Source organism: Acyrthosiphon pisum, chromosome X, assembly GCF_005508785.2.
Source record: "Acyrthosiphon pisum isolate AL4f chromosome X, pea_aphid_22Mar2018_4r6ur, whole genome shotgun sequence".
NCBI classification, from domain to species: domain Eukaryota; kingdom Metazoa; phylum Arthropoda; class Insecta; order Hemiptera; family Aphididae; genus Acyrthosiphon; species Acyrthosiphon pisum.
The window spans coordinates 55,808,446-55,824,846 of record NC_042493.1 but is presented as its reverse complement, the minus strand read 5'-3'; the positions used below and the strand labels follow the sequence as shown (position 1 = coordinate 55,824,846).

At 32.7% G+C, this 16,401-nt stretch overlaps 1 protein-coding gene across 1 annotated transcript in view; it reads right to left on the bottom strand.

Moving 5' to 3' along the window:
- Positions 1 to 432: 432 nt before the first annotated feature.
- The window catches only part of LOC100160795, a 431,282-nt gene continuing 415,313 nt past the window's right edge, over positions 433 to 16,401 (bottom strand). Inside the window, exons 6-7 of the mRNA XM_029487291.1 lie at positions 14,386 to 14,972; positions 433 to 1,147 (exon numbers count right to left, since the gene is read on the bottom strand). Coding sequence (XP_029343151.1) covers positions 1,115 to 1,147; positions 14,386 to 14,972 — 620 coding nt within the window. The 3' untranslated portion in view covers positions 433 to 1,114. The remainder of the gene's footprint in view (positions 1,148 to 14,385; positions 14,973 to 16,401) is intronic.

Genomic DNA, 16,401 nt, shown 5'->3' with positions numbered 1-16,401 from the left:
ATTTTCAAAATATTTCGGGTCGTTTTGTGCTATTTATATTTGAAATTTAAAAACGTTTTCAGTTTTTTTTTTCTATAAATGCTGATAAAATGTTTTCCTTGGGTCAAAATGCTTGAAAAATTAACACAAGGTTCCTTATAAGACATAAGTTGTTTTAATAGTATGGCTAAAAAATATTTAAGATACACATTTTTATAAACATTTAAAGTTCAATGTTTTACAAAGTTTATCCACATCTCCAAAATTAACAAATTATTTTGTAGATAGAAGTTTATAAAATGTTTAATTTTTATAGCTAAGGATTAACAATTTAAAGCCTATGATAGTATATTCTGCAGTGGTCGGATGGACGAGGATGAAAATCTGTTAGGTTGACTTCAATTACACAATAGTGGGCTGACAAACGAAACAAGATAAGATACAATTTTTTTTGTTCGTTCATTTATTTATACACATATACAGCATAAATAAATTATATAATAATAATAATAATATATGATAAACGGATTCGAAGAAGGGAACAAAATGAAAATCGACATTCGGATCTATATCGTACACGCGCATACGTATTATCTAATATATTATCATATCAGACATCATAATATTATCATCTAATGCTTAAGAAAGTACGGAATACAGAAATTAATTTCAGCGTATAATATAATATATTAGTATATAATAATATTAAGTATTGTAATGCTTATTTGTAGTATAATAATTATAAATATAATTTTATTATTATTATTAATATTTCACACAGTTAAATGTATTGTTCGTATGTGTATAGAGCACACGATAATAATTACAACTTATGATATTTAATTTTATTATAATATATTAATTAAAAATTAATACGTGACAGTGTCAGTTTTGGTCGTAACATCGAAAAATGAAAACGCATTAAAATATGAACGAGAGAAATAAGTTTAACCAGACGTGTTTATAATGTAATACTGTATTATAACAATAATTTATCATTTGATTGATACAACAAAATCTTCTTTTGTGTGAGTGTGTGTGTATGTGTGTGTGTATTACTATGCTGAAAATGGTTTTCTTTCGGGCGTTTTTTAGCTGCCATTTGCAAGTCGTCATCCACTGTCTTCTGATGGAATTATTTGCCGGTTCTTGGTTTTTTCTGCCTCGCCTGTAATCACACGTCGAAACGTTTTAATCAGTACAAGTGGAATTCACATTGGGGGTTTTTACACGTTACCGACGTTACTAATAAAATATAAATAATAATTTCATGCAAAGGTCAAACGTGCGTGTATTTTGTTTAGTTATGAAATAAAATACTTTTAATATGCAGCATCGTGCGAGGTGTTGGACATGAAAAAAATACAGGGTTGGATCATTGGTGGGTTAAAAATTTGTTTAGTTGGTGGTCGGCAAGTTTTGACGTGGCCCTTCTCCTAATATGACGTATACGGGGGCCCACCTAAACGATATACTTAATTTTTTTCAAATTTTTACCAGAAAAAAACATTTTATATGGCAAACTGCAATATATCATTTACCATTGTTATGTTATGTATAATTATTGCTAGGTTAGGTTAAACAATAATTTCGACAAAAATGTTACTGATACATTTTGTACGAGGACTCTCTTATATGGATTTGCCGCCTTTATTTGATCCTTTAAATCCGCCACTGGGTTGGACAGTAATCATGTATCAAAGTTCCGTAACCTTAATAACATATTTGTAAGTTGGAACGTCTTATAATCAGTTATATAATACATTTTCGAGTAACTTTAAAATGTAATTGGTTACAATGTTTATTGTAACTTTCAATAAAATATATACCTTTATGACTATACCTAAAAATACACTTAATTATAAATTAGTTAATATATGGATGATATCAACAAAAATTAGTAACTTGCCCATCCCTGACAACATAATACCATTGGAGTCCGTCCGTAAAGGTGTAGGCATGGGCATGAGAGCTTGATGAAGTCAATAGTGAATAGGGACACAGAGACAGTACTAGAGCAGTGTACATTATACTTACCAGTAAAAATCAAAAACTAAAAAAAGAATAAATAAACAAACAATAGCCCAGAGGTAAGAGGTAACATCCATATGACTTAATATTGACTCGAAGACACAAAACACCACAAATTATGACTACATAGGTGACAGCGGAGTGCGGTTATACTGCGTATGCATATGTACATGATACATAATATACATATTACATTTTATATACATACATACATAAATGTAAATATACATGTGTGTGAGTTTTAATCTTCGGTGTACATAAATGTGGCATGTGCCTACAGTTATTGGTTTTTGACATAAGTCGGTCGCTATAGGCCAATGTTTTTGAACGGCCGTGCCATCTCTTCAGATAACCTAGCTGTACAAATAAATACTTTGAGCGCGCTCGAACAAACAAGCAAAAGTCTATACTATACACACACACACACACACACACCAGTGCACTACACACCATCATATATAAATACAGGGTGTTAATCATCATCTTGAAAATTATCAACGTTTTGGATAATAATATTCGCTTAATTTAAAGTTATTATAAAAAATATTTTTATATTTTTCATTATTTTTTATCCTGATTATTTATAAATGCTTTAATTTACTGAATGATGAATATTATGTTAACAACATACATAATAATATTATTTGATTTCATATTCTGAAGCAGAATATTTTTTTTAGAATATGAATATATACAAATACAATTTCGAATGAGTAGTTAACGGTACATATATGAGCATAGATTGTGCGATGACAAACATTTTTAGGATAGTGGGGCCCCTATAATACCTTTGTGTGATTCCACTCCTGTATTATAAACTTAAATTACTTATCAAGTTATACTTTATAACCAATAAAATAAATATTCTGCTTAAAAATATGTAATTTAAAATGTGTGTCGTCATTCATTTAAGCAAATTACTTAGATAGACGATAGTAAAAATAGTAAAAATATTGTCTTTTAAAATTAATGAAAAAAATATTTTTTGAAATGTCGATGCTTTTCAAAATAACCACTTTAAAAAAAATATCCTTCTTGCATAGAAATATGTATAGTGGGCGCGTGCTTTTGCTAATATATTGATATATAGATATAATGCTCTCGAGGAAGGATAAAGGCGATTTCAGGGGAGTGTGGGGGTGTTGGTGGGTAGAGGATATAATATTTGTTAACGTTGAACCGCAACTTTTCACGGAATTATTGTGATGCTGCTCGGTGCAAGGGCGTTGCGTTAGTTTTTTTTGTTTTTAATCATTTCTTAATCGCATCAAAAGTTTTAAGCTCACTAATGACAAAATCGCTAAGAAGGCCGCGATATACCACTGGCCGAATAATTGTTCATTATCCCTTTTCCTCAGGATTTCTTGTAAACAAGGGGCTAAAGTTGTTGTTAACAATTTTACTTTCTGTGGACCGGACAGGGCCGAGAAAGTGGAATAGTTTGACGTAGACAAAGTGCGTTCATACTTTACGCCCGCTAACTGGAACGAAACTTATTTCAAACAAAAATATAATTCAAAACACAAACAAATACTTTTGACAGATGCCTTTTAAGTATACAGCGAGAAATATCCTTCTGGCTTCAAACATTTCACAAACGGAATTCAATTTCATTGTATAACTCAGCTGTATTAATATAATATTCTCTATCTATATAAGCTAACAAATTAATATCTATTACAAAATATGAATAATAACTATTAGCTATAAGCACCAATGACTATGATAATAGTAAGTTTCCACTAACTACCTATGGGTACCTAGTTAAACTTATAAAAACCATCTTAACGGTAGGTAAGTACCTACTATACTATACTAGACATATATTAGGAGTAATATTGCTGTAAGTATGGAATAAACAAATGCACATTTTTAAACTGATAATAATAAATAAATTAGGTAATGTAAAAAATAAAAATGTTAATGCTAGCACTGCTCACTGCTCAGGGTATATTAATTTTCTGTCCACTTTTTGAATTCAGCGAGTTCTACTTGAACATCTAACTTTATATAGGTACCTCGTGCCTATGTACCTATGTCGGTACTGACAGACGATGAAACGCAATACTTATGTACAAAATATTATATTATCACTTGTGTATAGGTAAATACGGTAAATATGGTATATATTGTTATTTTATTGTAATATATAGTTATACGAAGCGGTACAGTTAAATATTTTGATTTTTTAGATAAACTGTATTAGATATTAAGAAAGATTACATATTATAGCATTATACTATTATGTGTTAAGATATCATTTTATTTACCTATTTTTAAATTATTTTAAACATGCACTGCTGTTAGGCATTGATTATTAATGGAATATTGTAAATACGTATTTCCCCTCCACCATCTAGAAAAAATCCTAAATACGCCACAGATGTATTATATTAGGTACTATTTACGATTTACATCATCTATACTTTGATACTAAGTATAAAGAGACAGCGCTTATATTGTTATGTTTGTCCTCGATTAACTCAAAAACTAACAAACCGATTTTTGTGGGGTTTTCTTTAGGTAGGGATTTGATGAATTTTTTTTGTGGCGGTAAGGTTATTATTTTACTGGAAAAATTACGGGCCTTAATTTAGGAATTTTGTTCACACTCTTAAATAATATATAACAATTTATTCATACTATAGGCATTAAAAAAAAATTAAATATAAATGATAATTTTAATGGTTTTTATATAATTTAGTGGATATAATATAATATATTTATTTTCAGATGAAAATACATCTATAATTATTTTGACATAAAATATATGGAAATGTTTTTATATAAATAATAGAAGAATTTTTAAACTTGTTTTGTAACATTCGTCTTGTACGTATATACAATAGTCATAACATAGATACTTACATAAATACTTACATAGATGTAAGTCATAATACATTGTATTTTATTGCACATAACCGAGATACTACGTTCGCATGTGCATTAGTTACATGTAAAAATTTAAATCAATTAGAGAATATATTTTTAGTTATAGTTTTATGTAAAATATATGGAATATTATGTGCCATGATACCGCTATATATATTTCTCTTTAAACTATTTTAAAGATAAGCCCATATATGTATTAATGTATTGTAGAAACATTTAGTAGGTATGTTGACATGATTAATTAAATAAAAAAATGTATTAGTTTTAAGTACGTAATTTATTATCATACCTTATTCTTATTAGGATATTTCATCGATCATTATTCATAACTTCATAAGAATATGTTGTATTATATTACTTTACACTTTATTTTTTATCACCCAATGCTTTTTTGATGACAACGATCAATTATCTTTAACAATATATTTCAAAGGCAACATATTTGGGTAAATATTTACAAGACATGTTTGGGTTATCACTCCCAGTGGAGAGGCCCGGTCTTAGTACCATATTTTATACTAAACCATATTATGGTGTTCGGCATTTCAGATGCCTTAGAGTTATCGATTAGTTGAATTACTGCTGGATTGGTGTGTTGATCTACCTAGCTTTATCTTGTGTTTGTGGGCAAAATTGGTAATCTCACCCTGGGCGGAGGTCGTCAGCAAAATTAAATTTAAAGACTTAATCTTGGTAAATAATGTTGTTGATGTCGAACCGGTATGCTATGACAATAGCTAGTATATGGAGAGTGATTTTTTGACAGCTTTAAATAGTTTCTCTGTTGGACTTATTGGTATAATCCCACAATCGTGTTCCATAATAGGTCCATATTTCTTGTTAATTAAGTCCACTGTTTAGAGTGTCTTCCGACCAGCCAATAAAGTTTCCACATTTTCTCTATAATTTTCAGTTTGTTTTCTGACGAACGTGATGTTTTCAGTTGAATCATGAGTCAAGGTGTATTCATAGATATTTCTCGAAATCGTTCTGATAAAATAAATTTGCATGTGTGATATTTTGGAACAAATACTATTTAATAAATACTATTTTTTTCTCTTTAAAATGTGTTATATTACGACACTGAATTTGGAAAATTGTCATTGATTTTTTTCTCTGGAAGTTATATTAAAAATACTGGAAAAAATTTATTTTTTAAAAAAAATCTTCGAACTCTCAATAAAAGTTTAAAAAAAACAATTTTTTAGGATGTTTTTTATCGCTGTATATGAAAGAGTAAATTGTTTGTTAAGTTATGATTAAATAACAAGGACATTAGTTAATTTTATTTTATAAATACATAATAGGCATTTAAAAAAATCAAGTTCAATTATTAGTTTTCCGTTGTACCGTGGTGATTGAATAGTTTATTCTTATAAGTGAAGGTAAACAAAATTAATTTCTGAATTATGGACTCAAAATATATATTTTGTATTATTCAATATTTTTTTAGTTCAGTAACGCTTGCCTATTTTAGTTTATTTATCCACCTATTTAAAGTTTGACGTACAACAAGTATAATCGACAGGTTTTGTTTCGATTATGTAATCGCTATGATAATATAGAATATAATTATGTATAGCAATATGAAATTTATCTAATATTATGTTTTTTTTTAAAGTTTATATTTAATAAAGAGAAAATTAATTATGAGCAAAAAATCCAAGATAAAAAAGTTGGGTTATACTAAAAATTAGTTTAAACTGTAGTTCTGAAATTAATAAATAAAAGTTTTTAACTTCCGAAATGATATATACATTTATGGTAGGTATTCTAAAAAGAAAATATATATATTATATTTAAAATATATTAGCACGAGGCCTATTTCACATTGGCTCAAAAATGTACGATTAACAAAAATATCTTTACACGTTGGGCATGCAAATAATAAATCCAACACTCAAATAATGCTTAAGGTACCTACTGAAATTTTTGAATTTAAAGAAAGACCATTGACATTCTTGATCATGACAAATAGGTAGGTACATCACATAAAGATGATTCATATAGATAATTCATGATAAAAATTGGTACTCGTGCTATTTTTACATTTTTATTTAATAAATTTTTTATTTACAATCTATAAAATGCATTTACGTGACACATATAAATATTAAATAGGTTTTGAAACTGTCGTACAGATTTAGGGCCAGTATTACAATCATCGGTATGCTTCGATTACGCTTAACCGGCTGATAACAGATTTTATTACTGGCCGGTTAGGAGTCGGTTAAATTTAACGGGAGATGGTAATACTGGCCCTTAGTGTACTCCGCATGAGTAAGACTTAATGCTTGCCCAAAAAAATTAAAAAATAAATAACGTAACTGTACAGGAATACATTCAGTACGATTGAAGAAAAATGTCTCGGTTAAAATTAAAGAACTCTACTCTAACGCTGTGGCGATGCCCCTTCCCCCATCCCAATCTAAAAAATCTACTATAAAATATGTCATAGATAAATTAGGTGATCGGTGCCACTGTGGCTGACATATCGAGTATTTTCAGAAATCGTGGACTGCACATTTTTCGTACAAAATTGCAGATACATTGTTTACTTTTAAATATGACAATCATACACGTATTACTTCCCCTCAGATTGTGTAACATTTATTTTAGAATACTGCGTATGTACTATAGGTACCCATGCGTGTGTATAGAGTAGCGTGAACGGTGTTTTTAAAATAAATGATGTAAAATAATTTATGACGTGTCGCGCAACAGTATAATAATAACAATATGTACCTGTGTAAATAAATAATTTAATATCCGTCTGCCGCCGGAGAATACACATAACAATGTTCCGGAATTCATTATTAAACGTTCCGAAAATCGAACGACTTTGATAAAACGTGTTGAAATTGTCCGGTTTTAGATAAATCGATAGTTTGTGAAAATCGGACGACAGGACGTGGAAACGCGTTCAATATTATACTATATTACAATGCAACTTAATAGCTTACTTTAATAATATATGATACCTATAGCCAACTAGCATTCGCCTAGTGGTAGAAAATCATTCGTAAAAGTGGTAGTTATGCATATATTTTTTATTCTCGTCCACCAGAATATGTATAATATGTATAATTAACTATTATATTAGCTAATGAATATTTAATCGTCTCCCCTTTGTCGGAACTCGGAAAAGCAGCTTAAATAATCTAATAGGTTACCGCCATAGTAAATACTTCATAAAATGAAAAATCTATAGCTAGTATATATATCTACTAACAAACTTATGATTTTGTAGTAATTTTACTGAGTCATTAGTTTTTTGAACATGTCAATAATATCGTGGTAGTGGTTTTTAAAATTAAATAGTGGTTATCTTATGCTATTTACTTATTTCAATAAACGTTATAATTTATTTTTGACAATCTTTAGACACTTTATTATAATCATCATTTTCAAAAAAAATTTTTGTTTGGGATATATATTTTTAAGTTCTTACAAATGTCCATTTATATAAATATTTCATCTCAAAATATATATTGTATAATTAATAGTATGTATTCTATTTTCAAGCGTTCATATATTTTTATTTTAAAAAATAAGTGTACGATGTTTATTTTTTCCTAAAAATATTGTTAATAGGTACTTGTTTCTCATACTATGGAAAAATAGTTTAGGTACCTACTCACTGTAGTTATTGCAGTATAATATAAGTACATTTAATTTTGAAGAGAGCACAGTAATGGAGAATGATATAAGAAGAGATGTGGTGCTTTATATATCTACGAAATGTATAAACAATAAAATCTTAAAATAAAATTTTATTTGGAATAAACTAATTCACAATAGTGATACGGGGATACACTGGTAATCCTTCTACAAAACTGAATTAAAACCGAATTCAAATATTTCCATCTGAAACTCGAAATAATTTAAGGAGCCTGCTCTACAAAGTGCAAACTATGGACCAAGACAAAGAATAATCGTCTACGGGCCGGCTGTCACAAGACGTACTTCATTCGGATGACACTGCAGTCGGATGATAACTTTTATGACAACCAGTAATACTTGTACACAAACTTTATTTTATATATTATTTAACACATTATCTATTGTTATTTATCTGTCTATCTACAACTACTTCTGTCTATTACTACTTTTTTTTTTATTCCAAGACTTGGGGCAGGACTGCCTTTTATTGATTTAAATAAGCTTTATATATTTTATTTATACTAAACATTCAACATTGTATGTAGAATAAAATAACGAACAGCAAAACATCAGCAAAACATCAGTATCAACATCACAAGATTTTATTTTAAAAATATTACACGTCTGTGCATTGTTCCTAAAACGATTTTTTTTTTACATATTTAGCAATCAGTTTCTCAGACCGGCTTGTTCACTCGCCTAGTGATGAGCTCCACACGGGGGCCGTATACATCAGCTGACTGTATACCACAGAGCAAGTAGTTTCTTTTTTGTCGTTCTCGGACCTTTACATTTAACATTATGCATGAATCGGGAATGAGCAGTAGTTGTTCTCAAAGCTTTTGGATGTGTTCCTTGAATCTAAGTATTAGATTGAGCTTAACTCCCAAATAACTCATTTGTCTTTTGAACTCCAAGGTGTTGTCTTGAAGCACAAACTGTGGATGTCTATACCTATGTTTTGTCGTCATCATGATAGCCTCTGTCTTGTTTACTGATATTGTTAGTCCATTTTCGTTCATCCAGTAACCAACTTGGTCTAGATAAGTATTTATTGAAACCTCCAATGCCTCTGAACAGTCTGAACTCCAACCAGATCCAACTAATGCAACGTCATCTGCAAACGCAATAATCCGTACTCCCTTGAGGCTCGGGAAATATTAGGAACAGTTGATCATCGTAAAATATATTCCATAAAATTTGGCCAATAAATGAACCTTGTGGTACGCTACATGTAACATGGATATTATCCGCATATATCTGTAGCCGCATCTTCCTAAGATAGTCCCGTAGTATTCGTACCACGTAAAAAGGTATATATTTTTGTCTTAGTTCTTCTCAGATTTTTTCCCAGGGTACAGTATTGAAGGTATTAGCGACATTAATCGACACCAGAGCACATAGCTCTCTGCTTCTCCACGTTACAGTTAACTGCAGCTATAACTTTTTGATGGCATCCATCATGGACTTCCCCTTTCTGATACCAAACTGGGTCTGTGAGAGCTCCTCTAGCACAAGGTTAAATACGCTCAAACATCTTGCTAATCATATTTACCATGCTTAAGGGCCGGTAGGAAGATAGCAGTTTCAAAAGTTTGTCCGGTTTCTTAACCAATAACAGCCACCTTCCAAGCAGGTGAGAAGCACTCATTCTGCATACATTTGTTAAAAACACGGCCAACTTCTATTGGCCTTTCAATACTACTGCCTTTACCACCGTATCTGAACCTGGTGATTTCCCAGTAGGTAAGGCGTTGGCCGGCTCCACCAACTCACCAGTCGTGACTGGTTCAATTGTCTCCATTTCAAGTGGTATCTGCTACTCCACAAATACCCGGTAGGAAATAAACCTTGAACAATATCCTGTAGTCGACCTGGAAATGAGAGACCTGAGATTGGTCACTTACCGATTAGTTTCCTGGTTACCAGCCTATAAGGTAGCCTCCATGGGTCATTGTACACTAGCTCACATAAATGTCTCCTCTAGTCTTCTTGGATTTTTCTTATGGCTACCCTCAAATCCTTAGGTGTTTCTCTCGCCACCGTCAGGCTCTCTCCGTTTCCTTGACTTTTGGAATTTCCTTCTTGCTGCAAACGACTTCTTGCCTAATATATGTTTTGTGTCCAATAGTAGACCGGGTTTCCCGGCCAGGGTATGATTTAAAGGACATTGAGTAGTTCACGCAGCCGCAATGTATGCATCCAGGGCATTTAGCAGCACTTCAGTCGGGTCAGTATCGCTAAACTCTGTTACTGTTTTTGTTTCCAGGAACTTAAGCAACCTCTCTTGGTCTAGTTTCTGCCAGCTCCATCTCTTGTGCGTCGGAGGAACTGGAATAAAAGTGGTAGGCGAGATGTTAAATGTAATATTCCAGTGTAAACTCATCGATTCCTCGTAAAGAATTTTCCAGTTAGTCGCCTTACTCCAAAGTGATCGGGATTCAAATGTTATGTACTCGTATATGAAGGATTCAGATCCTTCACTAGTAAATGTTGGGTGACCACCGACGTGACAAACGCGTAGGTTTAGTGAGTATGATAGTTGTGTCTCCTCTTGCATCTGATATTTGAGATCCCCATTTAGGTAGCTTGTCGTTAAAGTCACCAGCTACGACTACGCACTCTGTTTTCCAATCTACTCAGAAACTCATTGTATTCATCCACTGGAACGTTTGGTGAACTATAGACGCTATATACGCGTATACCTTTTATTTTAATCCACCGGTAACTAATATCAGCTGGACCAATAGCATCTATCACTATATCTTTAGCTGCAAATATCGCGGCTCTTCCTGATACATCATTGTACCATTATACATCCTCGCCTAAATTACGGTACTATTCACTGACCAATACCACGTCAGCACAATGTTCCCTTACCGTATGGACCACCAGATCCTGTGCTGCCGCCAACATTTACTTGGATAAAGCGAATCATTGTGAAGATGACCGCGGTGTTTCCTGTCTTAGCGTCTTCCTAAATGATGCGCAATTCATATCCGTCTCCTGGCCATCTTTAATAAAATGTCCATGTTTGCCACATCCCCTACAGAAATTTGATTGGTCAGCCACCTGACAATCACGAGTTTCATGGCCAGATGCTAGACATCAAAAATATAGTTTCATATCTAGCCACGTAGGGGCCGGAGTGGCGCAGTGGTCACGCAGTTGACTACGACTCACATAGTCATCGGTTCGATTCATAGCAAAGTGCAAAAAAATTTGTGTGATTCTACGCAGTCACCATTTTCCCGTGCTGTCGTCTGATTGCGTCATCCGGTTTCCAACTAGGTCCCACTCCACTGGGAGTGAAGACCACACATGTCTCCTCTTGGAGAAGGGGGGTAGTATCATGCATATAGTGATATATACATAGATAAATAAAATAGATCACATGATCTCCCTACTACCCACTTGTGATAAGCATTGTCAAAGACCTTGAGGTCGTTTCAATGAACAAATATAGAAAAAAAAAAAAAAAAATATCTAGCCACGTTGAACCAGGGGAGGGACTGCCTTTGCTCTGCTTTCTCGTCAAAAGCAACTACTCCTACTACTACTACTACTACTCCTACTACTACTACTACTACTACTACTACTACTATTATTACCACTTCTACTCTTTACACTATATAGTATACTATATTTGTGAAAAGTCCCGTTTTACCATTAGTACCTCCATGGCAAACCAATATATTTAAATGCAGTTTTTTCAAGGTACGATTTCCCTGCAGTGTGAAACAGTGTCCTGATCTACCTATGTCTGGACCGGTAGTGATGCTAGACGCCGTGTCCAGACGCTGCAGGGAAAACGTATATTTACAGTATTTTTCTATGCATTTAAGTTTTTTTAATGTTCAAGATAGCCATTTTCTTGATCATATTTTTTAAGAGAGATTTAAAAAAATACATTAAAATTGAGTGAAAATCAACCAAGTTAAAGCAAATGTAGTTGTTGATTTCATATAAAGATAATAGCTATGTTATCAAAAGATGAATCTATGATTTGTGTAAATACCTAATTATTAGTGCAGCTTTGCAAAAATGTATTTGCAACATATTTTACCTATACATGTAATTTGACGACAACACAGTTTTACCTGTTTTTAAAAATTGAAACATATTATGTTTAACATAATAATCTGCATTGAATTATAAGTAACACTAAAATTTTACGATGGTTTTTGACGATTTAGATAGTTACTATAACAGTTACCTACTCAATTCTATAGCTTTGCTGCTTGTCTGCTAATTCAATTATTTAGGAAGTAATATTTTACGATGTCGATGTAACCATACAGCCATGTAAATATAGGTACTGAGAACGAATAAATCATTTTTTAAATGTAAATAAAATAAAACGAAACACATTGTAATAAAAAAATCTGTGAGATTGATTAAATCATGCGTTTCGTGGTTTGCTAACATAATTATTATCTTTACGATGTAAACAACTTAATTTGCTTTAACTTGGTCGATTTTTATTCAATTTTAATATTTTAGAATCTGAGCGGAGCGATGTATTCCAATCAATGTATTAATTTTACAATAATAAAATTTGTGTTTTTCTTCTGTTTGTAATCACCTTTTGGGGCTGTAAAAATGCTTAGATTTTCTACAATTCTACTTCAACATTTTTATGTTAGAAAAAGTGGATTTAGTAGGTATTTTAAGTACCTAGTCAAAAGCATACAATTCCCAGTAGTTTTCAACGGGATTTTTTATGCAAGACAAGGTTTCGATATAAACGAATTTATTGCTTTATATAGTTACTCAAACGAATAACCGTAGATACTTTAAATTTTTGCATAATTTTATATGAACATTTTTAATTTATCTCTTTTTGAGCTATTTATAGACATTTGAAAATTGAAATTTTTTTTTCATCAATAAATATTAATAGAAAAAATTAAGATAAAAAGCTCTTTTGAAAAATTAAAAAAAGGTTTCTTAAGTTGTTATTATATATTGTAACCAAAAAATATAAAAAATATATTAACATATTTTTTTTTTATAGACATTTTAAGATGAAATTTGGACGAAATTAGATTTTTAAACGAATAATAAAGATATTAGTTATTTTGTTGTAATAAATAATTATATTTCAGAACATAATATAATATGATGGAAATATTAAAATATATAATAGTACTGTGGCCTGGTGTGGCGCGGTGTTTGGTTTCAGTCACGAATGTGTTCTGAGTGCTAGCACCGGCCGGTGTCACTAGTTCCCGGATGGGTGACCACACAGGTCTTAGCAACAAATTTTTGCTACACCAATGTTCAAACCAATCGTACCCTTCCCCACAGTAACAGGCTAATTATCTCAATTGTCGAAGCCTTAACTAAAAAAATATATGTTTATAATATAGGTACTATTATCATACATAATTAAATTAATTAATATAATAAATGTAATGTCTTGGGCAAAAATTAAATCAACCTACCCTAATTACTTGATAATAGTAAAATAAGTCACTTTAATAGAAATATAACTTGAAAAAACATAATATCCTAATAATAATATTCTCGATACTGACAGTTCATCTCCGCACGGAAATGTTTTTCGTATAGGTACAATGATATAATATAAATAATTGAATTCAAATTTAACACGTCATCCATTACAGTGACCCACTTGACACCTATTGTACAGCAGAACTGAACCCACCTGCTAATCTAAAATATTTGAATCGTATGCCATACGAATTAGACTTTCCATTATAACTGTGAAAAAACCGCATCTATATTCTATACATACCGCAGTATGCATAACTTTTTTATATAGGTATAATACAATATTACAGTATGTATGCTCACCGGGTCGTAGATGACGACGCGCGGCGGGCGATCGCTCTCGATGACGGCCACGTACGTGCCGTTGACACGACCGTCGTCCGGTCTGCCGTCCAACCGCTTGAACTCGTACCGGGACATGTGGCCGGGCACCGTCCTAACCAATGGCGGCCGCGACGGCTGCGGCGGTGCCGTGGCGGTCGGTGCTTCGATCTCTTCGATCTCGTCGTCTGTCTGGTCATCGTAATCGTAGTCATTTCCGTCGTCGTCGCCGTCATAGTCCTCGCCCCCGGCGCCTATCCCCCGGGCCCTCGCCGCCGCTTTGATGTCTTGCACCGTCTTCATGATCCAATCGCCCGACGGCCACGACGAAGACGATGTGGTCGGCGGCGGCGGCGGTGGCGGCGGCGGTTGGTGTTTCGCACCGCGTTCGTTGTCCACGCCCGCCACTGTCGCCGTGATCCTCGGCGGTGCCGTTGATGGAGTGGTGACCGGCGGCACCGGTGTCGACGTGGACGCGATACTGACGGCGGCCGCTCCGACGTGGTTGCCGTCGTCGGCCGCCACCGTCGCCGCAGTCGGCGTGCCCGTCTCGTCCCGGCCCAACATACCTGCGAAAGACGTAATATTGTTTTAATGGCTGCATATTAATATGAATTGATTCGAATGAAATTGGAATAAGTTTATAGTAATTATTAAAATTTTAAATGTACAGTATTAGGTATACTATTTTAACTATTATATTAATTATTATAAATTTCAAAGAAAACAATGTAGGTATACTTAATATTATTCTTTATGTGTTAGTCGTTATAATGTTATATACGTTTTAGTCATTTTATACGCGTATATTACCAATCCTAAATTTAATCTCAATACATTTTTTTTGAACGAATCGAGTCTCGAGTGTTTTTTCGTACCTACATAATAGTTGTTATTGAGACCGGACAAATTTAAAACATAATGCTATACTCTGTCCAGTGAGAGGACACCCCGATTCTGCGCATATTATACATACGCAACACCTAGCTATAGGTTTTCTGAGATAGTATTACTCTAAGGTGGGGATGGAAGATCATATTTTCGTCGGTCCACGGAGTGTTCTATCCACAAACACGTCTTGGCAATTCAAAAAAAGACCAAGCAAATCAGGGCTGCACTTTACCCCTTACTGAACTCTCGCAGTCACATCTCCGTCAGAGATTAATCTTACACAAACTGTACATCATACCAAAACTAACATATGCAGGACCAGCTTGGGATATATTTTATTCTGACTGAAAAATCGAATTCCTCACATTTTTTCCCATAAAAATCGATGTTTAACTCGATTTTCGAAATGTTGGCTATACTACGTTTTGCATTTTCACCCTTCAATTTCGGACTCAATATTTGGCATATTTTTCAATTAGGTATAAACTGGAAAATATATAGGTACCTACCCACGTAAATCGCTTGGTGCAAATATATATTGTGTTCGCTGGACCGGTTATGGAACCATTGAGCACGTTGTACATTTTTGATCAAACAATTGAGCACACATAACATTTCACAATAAGAACTCACTGCCGACCCAAAACTTAATATGATTGAACATGAAATTATTCACAACGTTGCCATGTCTTATAATTAAAACTGGTTTATGGCTTGGACTCATACACATGTCAAACTTGATTAGTTTTTGAAAAATCTTTTTATTTATATTTCTGATGTACGATTAGGGATGATACCTACTTAATTAGTTATAACTTATAACTTAGAAGCTATACGATTCTGAAACATGGAAACTTGTAACAAGATACAATCACTTAAATTTAAAATATACCCTCTACAAAATCGGAACAAAATAGCCGTGGTTTTTTGACTTAGCTTAAACCTGCACTAAAACGTTCATGACCTAAAATTCGATTTCGAACTTATTGCATGCAAATATTATGTAAATTTAATATTATATCGATGGCTAAGAGGCCAAAAGTTGTATGTCCCAAACACTAAATTTTACAGGAGAGCAGTTTTTAAGATTTTAAATTATTCTACACC